The sequence below is a fragment of the Calliphora vicina genome, chromosome 1 (assembly GCF_958450345.1).
Source record: "Calliphora vicina chromosome 1, idCalVici1.1, whole genome shotgun sequence".
Lineage (NCBI taxonomy): Eukaryota > Metazoa > Arthropoda > Insecta > Diptera > Calliphoridae > Calliphora > Calliphora vicina.
The window spans coordinates 48330409-48342324 of record NC_088780.1 but is presented as its reverse complement, the minus strand read 5'-3'; the positions used below and the strand labels follow the sequence as shown (position 1 = coordinate 48342324).

The 11916-nt window shown below is 32.0% G+C and overlaps 1 protein-coding gene across 1 annotated transcript; it reads right to left on the bottom strand.

Moving 5' to 3' along the window:
- Nucleotides 1–3165: 3165 nt before the first annotated feature.
- Nucleotides 3166–11661, bottom strand: mrt (martik). The gene is made up of 3 exons (XM_065511055.1): nucleotides 11375–11661; nucleotides 5149–5908; nucleotides 3166–5075 (listed from the first exon to the last, which is right to left on the bottom strand). Exons 2-3 carry the CDS (start codon nucleotides 5855–5857, stop codon nucleotides 3532–3534), a joined length of 2253 nt encoding a protein of 750 aa, XP_065367127.1. The 5' UTR covers nucleotides 5858–5908; nucleotides 11375–11661; the 3' UTR covers nucleotides 3166–3531.
- Nucleotides 11662–11916: the final 255 nt, after the last annotated feature.

Genomic DNA, 11916 nt, shown 5'->3' with positions numbered 1-11916 from the left:
TTTGTATTTGCCCATGTATTTACAGGGGTCTTATTGGGTAATTCGATTCGAAAGAAATTATTTCCGAAATACAAAAGTATAAAACATACAAATTCAAACGATTTCCTTTTCGAATCTTCTCAGACTTCACAGGAAATAGTTCCTGTACCAAAAATGTTAATATATTTAGTTGTTTCTTAAATCAATTGTGACTAAAACTGAAAAATCTGACTAGTTAGTAAAACTAACGAAGTCCATTGAAATCCAGTTCATTCAGAAATATAAATTTGTTCTGGAAATTTGAGAAAACTAATTATCCTCAAAATGTTGTTTTTTTTTGGTTTAGTTTTCACTTATGGGATCTGATATAAGCTGGAGTATTTTTTTGAAAACATCTTTATTAATTGCGGTTCGTGTAAATTTTCTTGAGTCTTTATTACTAGACTCTTCAGAAAGCTATCGAAGGGATAATATTTCACAATATGTAACTTTCTCCATGTATGAAAAATGTAAGCACTGAGGAACATCAACTGTAATTATACCCTTCACCTTCGTGAGAAGGGTATATATAAGTTTGTCATTCCGTTTGTAATTTCTACATTTTTCATTTCCGACCCTATAAAGTATATACATATTGTTCCGTTTTAACCTTTTCAAAACGCTGGTTTATTTCCTTTAAATAAACCTGATACTTTTGATTGCAAATAAAAGCCGTTTAGTAGTTTGAAAATTGTAACAACTCTTTATTTATTTAAAATGTACAACAACCACAGAATTAAATAGTCACTCAATGTTTTATTTTATACACGTTTATAAATTCTCAGAAATACAGACACACTTTATAATGTACACGAATTTACTTGAAAAACACAACACACTTTAAGGCACTTAGATGATGTTTATTCGAAAAGCGTCTCTGATCAACTCACTCACGACTGCAACCTCTGCTACTATTTATAACACTGCATTACCATCTAGAAAGCTCTTTAACTGTCTAGAGGTTTCTAATACATACGCCATCTGTGGTGTACTTTCTACAATGTTCTTTAACTGAATATTCGAAATCGAATACAGCGTTGCCAACTTACGATCAAATCAACTGAAAGCTTTTATTTAATAATGCCCACAGATATGTTACAGTTCTACAGCACTGTTATTTGAAAGCATTATGCTACTTTTAAATCAGCCGTTAAAATCGTTATATTTGAATTCAAGTACAATTTCGTAACAATATATTCTGGATCCTTATAGATAGCGGAATCGATTATCCGTCTGTCTGTTGAAATCAACTTTCCGAAACCCCCAAATAACTTACATACACGATTCATACATCAATATCTCCGGAATTCTTCCGGCTCGGTTTCTACTTAAAATCGTGAAAATCGGTCCACAACCAGGACAACCTCGATTTTTGACCTATTTTTCACGTGTATCTGGATTACTAAGTCATTCATATAGACAATATGGATATCTAATGATAGATATTTCAAAAAAATGAAAAAACAACTTTTGAAAAATAAATAAATTTTGTTTACCCAAAAATATTTAAAATTTGTATTTTGAAGTATAATTTGGTGAAGGGTATATAAGATTCGGCAAAGCCGAATATAGCTCTCTTACTTGTTTTTGATACACATAATTAGCAGTTTCTGAAGCGTATTTTCTATCATATAGCTAGAAGATAATGTTTGGATAATTATGTATAATCTTTGATAAAATTTTAGTTTACTCAAGTTATTTACGCGGTTTAACTCAAATTTTATTGTATTATTTTGGCATACGTTTCTGTTATTTCTATACATAGAATAAACACATAGAACGGAAGGAGAGAGTAATATATATTGAAAAATTACTCTCTTTTCACACATACAATAACAAAATACATGCAATACATTCTCATGAATTAGGTTTTTGACAACAGACTTAGGTTTTTGGCTCTCTGTTACCTATCTAGTTATTGTCTATGTTTCTATAGTTGAAGGTGAAGGAAATCTGATTTTTTGTGTGCTTCCTGATTTTTATAGTAGGGTGTGTATAAACTTTATTTACATCTTTCTCAAGTTGAAGATTTCTAAGATAAATGTGTAGCGACTTTGCAAAATCTAAATCAATAAAAATAATTAATGTCACGTGTTCATCAAACTGCTTAACATTTTAAAAATTTGTCAATGTTCAAAAGCCTAAAAGATTACCTAGATCATATCTAGCTATATCCCCCAGTAATCATTCTGCTAGACATTTTTGCCCGAGGGCCTGTAATCAAGGACTGTTACACAGAATATGTTCCACTGTCTCTAGTTCCTCAATATCCTTGCACATCCTACAGAATTGCCCATATCCCACTTACCAATGAAGGCTGCAATTGAGCACAGCCTTCATGTTATATTGTGCTTAAGTTTCATCAAAATCGGCCCAAAAATATAATATTTGAGGTGCATTTACAAACTAAATCGAAAGTCGGCACGGTTTGCCCTTCTTAGAACAAGCTAAAAAAATTGTTGGTGGTATTTTAGGTCATTACGAAAGTTTTCAGGGGGTACCGTTTCAACATTTAAAAAAATTTAATTCTAAGGTACACTCTACTATATACACTTTTTATTTGATCTGGAAAGAAAACATAATGCAAAAGCATGTAAAGTAAAATTTGGCTCACTTAAGCGGACATTGTCGCCCACAGCCCCATCCAAACTTGGCAAATTAAAAAAAAAATGAAATTCTAAAAACGCGAAGCACTGATCCTCTAAAAAGCCCCATATTTGTATAGCCCTATATGTTGTTTAAATACATATAAAGCTTTTATACTATCACACTGTAAATAACGTCACAGTGGAAACTTTTCTAAAAAAAATCAGTTTTCGGAACACATTTTTCACGTTTTAGGAATTTCGGTATTTGAAAACAAAAAAAATACATTTGGCACATATAGGGTTTTACTGTGTTTGACCGTGTGGTTTTTGCAGTGTTGCACTGTGTTATCAAGCTATTTCCAAATATCTTTACTGATTCGGAAGATATCATACGGGAACCTGTACAAATTATTCTGGCTTTCATTTAAAAATTTAACTGTTCTTTGGCTCTCCTGAAAATCATTTAGGATTTTTGCATTCAAAACTACGAATTGGTTTTCCGATTTTTCAAGTATCATAATTTAAAAAAAAAATCCAATAAATAAATAAAAACATGAAGTTCAATATACAATTGTAGGTATTTATTTTATACGTACATATCTTAACTGTAAACTTATGAATTATGAACAGTTTTACGAAATTAAAGAATTCAGTTTAAAAAATATATATGTATGTATGTATGTATAGTTCTACGAGTTACTTAAAATTATTTAAACTAACTAACTAAATAAGTTACTAGAAAATTAACATATTAAATTAGATGAAAACTAAATAAAAGTTATAATATAAAAGTTTCACCGTCTTTTAAGCTATATATATATAAAAAACTTTATAAGTTTTGTAATTGTTTAGGAATGTTAACATGGTGATTAAGTTTTGGAATGTTTAATAAAAGTTTAAAGAAGATAATAATTTTTGTAATGAATTAATCTTCATTAATTTCACTGGATACCGTACGTAAAGGATTCTGTTCATCAACTGAATCATTGCTATTATCTTGTTCCTCAGCCGTCAGACCATTTTCTTGCTGCTCATCTGCCGATTGAGATTGTTCTTCTTCTTCATGCTGTTGTTCGTTATCTTCATCATCTTCCTGTTCTTCACCAGAATTAATATCGTTTTCTTCCTGATCATTTTCCCCTTGATCTTCGATTTGATCTTGTTGTTCCTCACCATCTGTATAAACATCTTCTGCATCTTGTTCCATTTCATGATCGGCTACGTGTTCTTGATCATGTTCTTCATCATCTATTTCGTTTTCGTCAATATCATGAGCTTGTATATGATCTTCATCTATTTCCTCTTCCAGTTCTTGGACATGCTTCTGTTGCATTTGAGTTTTTCCATTTGATTTTTTAGCCTCTTTTTTATTTTCTTTTCGTTCATGTTGTAGCTCATTTTTGTTGGTTTTTATAGAGCCCACCAGCTGTTTAACGGAATGCATTATTTCTTGAGTTTGCTCTTGGAATGCTTTCATTATCATGTGATCCTGTTGCATTTGGAATCTGTGCTCCCTTTCAAGTAATTCATTTTGTTTATTAAAGAAATCACGCATCATTTCGGTTTGCATTTTACGCAGCGAAGAACTCAAATCGATTATAACATTTTGCAATACTTTGCCATAATTTTGGTCATCGCCTGCATTATTCGTTATTGGGGTATTCCTCTCTTCGTTCATGCTATTGCTAAATTTAGCTTGTTTACCGGGTACTGGATCTGGCCAATCGATACGTCTTTTTCGATAGGCATTATTTTGCAAGTTATTGGAGCTATTCTGCATTATCACGTGCTTGGTGGTGGGCAATTCTTCCAACCTTTTGTTAGATGGTTTCTCTATGGGAGGCGGAGGCGGGGATAATGATGCTTCTAAATCGGGTATAGCCCTGTCAGGTCTTAAGGAATAAGGAGTCTTACGCATTGGTATTTGTTTCATTTTAGGATAACTGGGCGAAGGAGTTGACGATGATCGTGTTGACGTCTCTTTGGCCAAACGAACAGGTTGCATTGCTGCTGATTGTTCTTGGTGTGTAGGTTTGGGTATTAGTTTGGGTTGGGCAAATTTGACGGGATCTCCATTTTTTAAATTTGACAAATTTGTTACACGAATGCGCGGCGTTGGCGGCATTGTTAGTGGCGGTGGCGGTCTGTTGGGTGCGATAGCATTTGCCGAATGAATAGCTTTAGCGAAAGGTGCTACTCTCAATGGTGGCATTTGTGCTGGTTTTGTTGCAGGTGAGGGTGTACTAACGGGCGTTGATGTAGCTGTGGGTGGATTTTTAGGCGGTCTTCCTCTACCACGATGTGGTACTTCTAAAAGCCTTGCTACCGGTTCTGATTCTTTGCTGGTTTTGGGTTCAGAAGTGTTGTCCTCTTCTTTAACCTGTTGATTGGACTTGGAGGATGATAATTCTTCTTCCAAAGGATCTTTGTCGGAGGCATTAGAACCATTGGTTTCAACAGCTTCATAACCTATACAAATGAGAGATAAATGTAATAAATAATCAATTTGAACAACACTCAATTTCCTTTTATGTATGCATACCTGTATCTTCTGGTTCTGACTTAACCATGCCTAAACGAAAGCCAAATATAGGATGTGCCATGCCAAAGCTATCATCATCGTCTTCATTTGTTACGCCAACGTCTGAAACACCGCCTTCTACGCCACTTATAACCATACCACTGACACTCGAAGCATCGCCATCCACCGAACTGCAGGAATCATTCATGGTTTGATTTAGACCGGTTATCATTTTATGTATTGTATCATAAATTTGTGGAGGTACCATTCGAGGTATTACCCTATTACGTCTCGAAGTCATGTAAGTACTTTTTAAAAATTTCCACTTTGTCCATATCTGGACATGGGACTTTTTAACAAAACCGTTTCTGTGCATTATCACCTCAACATCTTTAAAGACATTTTCACTTTTCACCGTTTTGTCATTTAGTTTTTCCAGAGCTTTCACCTGTTGCATCGTATACAACATTTCCATAACCTCATCGTTACGCCAGAGATTTCGTTCTGTGCGTTCCTTTGACGCCTGACTCTGTAGCATTTCATCATGATCACTATGGTGTTTTGGTAGCTGAATTGGTCTGAGAAGGTCTTCAACATCTCGCACAATGGGGGTGCTAGCCGATGTGGAACCAGGTTGCATTAATTTCTTATAAACTGGTTTGAATTCCATACCAGAATCGTGAACCTTTTTCAATTTATTATTGGCATATAGTTGCCTTCGAATAATCATTTTAGGAATGATTTATGGACTTTAAAAATAACTCTGTTTTTGTGCGAAAATCTGAAAGAAAAAGAGGGAGGACATTTAATATTTATACCAAAGAAAAACACTATATTAAAACTAAAAGGCTTAATAATAGTTATAAAAGTTTATGACTTTTCGATGATAACTAAATTTGGAACAACTCATAAAAAGGCCTATTTTATTTTGTTCTAGGTTAGAAACAAATCGTATCTCAAATATGGAAATATTGACATACTATTTCGTCTACATACTTGTAGTTGCACTCGGAGAATGAGAATTATGTTTTTGTTATACTTGATGATAAACTTGTTTCGTTTCCTGTCGTCATTATGCCCTAAATATTCAAAGTGTAAAGGAAATATGATGTTGAGATGAGCTTTTAACAGAACACAACAGGGATGGACAATTCAAGAATATTCTACTGTTAAACAAATTAACTTGTAAACTTAATATGAACTGACTTTTTACTGTCAATAAGCTGGGCATAAATTGGCGATGACATGGTCTATGTGGGACCAGTTGGCTTCATCCTGACCCCAGTTGTGCCAAAACTAGTCTCTATGGCTGCTATGGACGACCTCCAAGTACGACATTCATGATGACGTCGGTATGAATGTAGTTCAATGCCCCCGTATATATACATACGCCATCAATTCGGATCCAGAGGATTCATCACATTCCTCTGTATGTTCTTCTAGTATCCACTAAGATATTTCCTGAAATTCTCTGTGGATACAGTTAGTTGTCCATCAATCGCCTTTTCCCAGATTGGAGTATAGGGATAACTGCACCCGTTTTTCTAGTATAATCAGGCTCCTCAACGTAATACTTTAATTTGTACTAAGCCGACCTTCTAGAAAAGTTAATTTTCCTCGTTTGTCACTGATTCATTTGTATTGCTATGAATCATTTTGATTGGAACACACATCACAACGAATCCGTTTTCCCTGCAGAAATAATACTGTGATTTTAAGGAAATGTTTAAGAAATTCCATAAATTTCCCGAAATGACGGGTTAAAACTGTTTTCAGATACATAACTCCACATCAGCACGGTCTCTGCAACTTTAGGTGACTTGAACGTTATGAAGTTTTTGAACTACTCAGTGTTTGTTTTGAAGTTTTTGTCTCTCGAGCTGTCATACTTTTTCGTTGGGTTTGAGATAGAACAGTGCGATCTGTTATGCCAACATGTTGCAGTTTTTCAAATTATTTCACCATTTTCCGCTAGTCTAACCTACCGATGTCCAAAAGCAGTATTCTATTCTCTTATTTTTTCCCCTTGTCCTCCTGCTGATCTCCGAAAAGAGTATTCTATTACATTATTTCATCAAGTGTAGTGGTCCAGATAATAGGCATATTGCAGAAGAATGAATAACTTATTTATCGACCATTCTAATACACATTTTGCCCATAAATGGATTGGATTCTCATTTATGGATTGGATTCTCATACCGAATAATTGGGTAAAGTTATCCAAATTTTAGTTCACATCACCTCCACTTTAGATTACCATGCCCCATATCGCCCGTGCAGAAAGTAAAATATTGCATGAGCTGTGTGGCAAGTAGCGCCGCCTTCCGTCGTCCAAGTCAGGCCAAAATAAGTGGGTAATCATCGACCTGTAGCGCTCGCCGTTGACGGTGATGGCCTGGCCAATGGCGTTATCAAAGAAATATGGACCGTTAAGCCGCCAGCCCAAAATCCACACCAATCAGTGACTTGTTTGAGCCTTGGACGCTCTTGGATCTCTTGTGGTTGGTATCGTCCCAAATTCAACAATTTTGTTTGTTGGCGTGCCCATTCTTCCAGAAATGGGCTTTATCGCTGAATATGATTTTTGATGAAAATTAGTTTCAAAGTGCTCCAGGGTCCATTAAATTTTATCATTTGCACGTGTTGTAGAACGCTTTATCCGTTCATGGTGATTTGGACCTAACTATCAATATGTTATTTAAGTCATTACTGGTAACATGTTATAGCGATATTCAAGTAATGACATATTTATAAGCGGTTGCAGCAAGTACTTCCAAAGAACAAAAATATATAATCAAATATAGAACATAATTTCATCGTTTCTGTTCATTACTATTTGAAAATCTAATTTCATCATTTTCCATCCCTGGTACATATTATAGTTTTGTATATTTCAATATTGGCAAAATTTTACATAATTTTGTTAATATACTCGTACATATGTATATGTAGATTGTTTTTTTTTTTAACATTTGTAAATTATTTATTATCTATTATCAAAAAATAAGAATAAAACTTATGTGAATTTTGGACTAAACATAATTTAAAAAAAAGTTAAAGTATTTACAATAATAAAATAATTTATTAATTTGAACATAACCTTAAACTAAAAAACTTAATATACATATTAGTATTTATCAATTCTATAAAATAAATATATATTTTTCTCAAAAACTTTATTTGAAATCCACAACCACTTTGCAAAATCACATGGAATGATTGTACAAAATACGAATAATAGAAAGAAGACCGAAGAATAACAAAACAATAAAACATTTAATTTTCACATAATGAAAATCTAAAAAAATATACCCATACTATAATTTTTCAATACTCAGGAACTCAAAGAAGAAAAAAAAATAAACAAGACATCAAAAACGATATCAAACCATAGCTGCCAGATTTGACGTTTGTCAATTGTGCGTTTTTTTTTTCGTTTTAAACAAAATTTTCACTTTTGAGTTACCAATAATTTTACAAATAAAACATTTTAATTACCCAATTACTTTACAATTTTATAGGTATTCGAACCATAGAAAAATATACATAGATATATTACTCACAAATACGAGTGTTTTTGTATTCACATCGTTTTGTTTACTAATAACTTCTCACCATTTAGGTGTTTGGATAATTGTGTTAGGTCTTCGTTTCCGCTCTATGCATATTTCTCTATGATTAGAACATAGAAGTAAAATAGAGTAAAATGTCAATGAAAAAAAAACTAAGCAAAATTAGTCTTTTCACACATAATACAATAACAAAATATATTGAGATGAATTAGGTTTTTGACAACAGATTTAGGTTTTTAGCCATAGAGAATAGACATAGAGCGGAAAGTCTTCCGTCAAAGACCTAACTCAGTTGTCAGAAACCTAAGTGGTGAGAATGTATTAGTAGAAAAAACTATGTGAAAACAAAAACAACACTCGTATGTGTGAATATTTTGAGTAATTTTTTTTTGAGTTTTTTTTTCTAGTTTCCGCTCTATGTTTCTCTATGTTTTTAGCTTACAGTTACCATTGTAGTAGTCATCTGTGTATTCGAATTAAATTTTTAACATTTGCGAAATACAGACAAGCGAAATACTCATTGGTTAAATTTATAATGATCAACAGGACATTTTTAACGCACGTAATGAAATTTGAGTCATATATTGTACATAGAGCGCAAACTCTCCTGTCAAAGACCAAACTCAGTTGCCAAAAACCTAATAGATGATAATGTATTAGTAAATATTATTGTATGAAAACCACACTCGTTTGTGTGATTATTTTGAGTTTTTTTCTAGTTTCCACTCTATGAGTATTTCTCTAAGCATATATGTATATTTCCCTATGATTTGAGTGTTTTTTTTTTGTATAACCAACACTCAGGGGAAGTGCATGTTGTATTGTAACCAAATGGTTACAATCCAATCGCCAGATCTCATTCCTCTAGAAAACCTATGGGAAATTACAGATCGCAAAATACAGACTCAAAATTATACCACGAAGGAAGCTTTATTAGATGCAGGTATAAGGGAAAGTCAAAATATTTCAAAGTGGAATAATGATTCTTTAATTGGTGCATCGCTAAGAAGCTGTAATAAATAGCGATATCCAACACAAAACTGAGACAATTTTTGTAAAAATTAAACATAAGTTTCCATTGTTTTGTAAATACTAAGGTTTTTTGGATTGTCAACCACTGTAAATAAAATATGAATACAGGAAATATTTGAAACCGATGAATTTTAGCGTTAAGAGACTTGAAAATATTATTACGAAATTGTATTAGAATTCAAATATAACGGTTTTATCGGCAGGTTTAAAGAGGCATCATGTTTCTAAACCTTTCTATTTCTGGAGACTTCTAATTGTGGACAATGTTGTTTACAATGAACAATCAAGCTACTGGAAGGAAGATGGCGCTATGTATAAATAGTAGCTGCAGTTGCATTCGGTGGTCAGTTTATCATATTTACTTCTTATCCATAAAATACTCACTGTTTTGATAACAAAATGTGAAATTTACTGACATCGTGTATGGCAATACTACTAGAATTAGAATTCTACAGAACTTGAACCCAAAATTTATTTAGGTAACGGTAGTTTAGTGGTAAAAGTATTTGATCTTATTTCGGTAAAGGTATTTTATATTGAATTAAATTGTTGATAAAATTTACAAAAATCTAATATAAATTTAATAATAATCCCCATATTCATATTTGGTAAAAATGTTAAAATCGAGAAAATCGGTCCACAAATAGCTGAAATATAAGGAAAAAACCAGGACAACCTCGATTTTTGATCTATGTATATCTGGATTACTAAGTCAATAATATAGACAATATGGATATGTAATGATAGATATTTCAAAGACCTTTGGAATGACGTATATAAGACCATATTAAGTTGGACCTACAATGGGTCAGAATCGGAAAAATTATTTTTAAGCCGAATTTTTTTTTTCGCTAAATATAAAAAAATTTAAAAATAGAAAAAAACAAATTGATGTATGAATCATGTATGTAAGTTATTTGGGGGCTTCGGAAAGTTGATTTCAACATACAAACGGACATGACTTAATAAACTCCACTATCTCTAAGGATCCAGAATATATATGAAATGAAAAATGTAGAAATTACAAACGGAATGACAACCTTATATATACCCTTCTCACGAAGGTGAAGGGTATAACGTTTTAAAATCAAATTTTGTATGGAAATTTAGCTTTAAAACATTGTTGAAATTTAATTTTTTTAAATGTCGTAGAATTCAGTAAACTCAATTGTTAAAATAAAAAAAAATATTTTAATTTCAAATTATTTATAGAATATCGGTAAAGGTGTTATTAGTTAACGGTTTTTATGATTATATCAGTAACGGTAATTTCAGTTATTTCGGTAACGGTAGCTTAGCCGTAACGGTAGTTGAGCTGAAAGGGTATTTTAGGGGTAAATGCAGCTTAGCGGTAACAGTATCCAGCCTTGATCATAATCTCTTAAATTTATACTATCAAATATTATTTATTATAAAACAATTGTAGTTTATTTAAAAAAAAAACAAAATTCAAAAAAAAAAAATTCCACAATTTCATTGCTATCGAATAATACTGACGATTTTTCGCAAAAACTATCTGGTAGCTCTACATTAAACTACTAAAAATAAAAGGGTTTTTAATAATTTACGTAAATGTTGACATTTTATTTAATATTAAATTGTGTTTTTATATAATTTAAAATGTTTAATTTCACTATACTTACAGAGTTTAAAATTCAATAAAAATTGTTAAATTTTCTTCTTATTCATACATTTCTCATTCACTTTACTACGATGAGTGAGTGGTAATAGAAAAGAGATTGTGGAAGAGACGATGTCAGTTAATAATAAAAAGATGGTTGTTGTTGGCTGTTAGGTTTTGTTATTATTGTTGTTATATTGTTGTTGTGTCTTAAGAACGAACACCCTTTTTTGGTTGAACTATAATTTTGTAATTGTGTATTAGTGTGTTTGTGTGATGTATTTTTTATTTTTTCAGTAGTACCTATTTCGAATAAAATTGTTTTCAAAAGAGAAAAGTCAACGTAAGAAATGTAGGAAAATATTTAATACACGTGATTTTGTTTTTTCTTTAGTAGCATTAGCTATATTAGTTTTTAACTTCATCAACAACAACAAACACATACTATATTTCAATTCGTTTTCATTTAACAGTAATTTAAGAGAACGAACACTCTATTAATTGAATGACAATGTGGTTTTCAAATTTTTGTTTAGTAAATTCACAGTTTCCAAATACATAGTG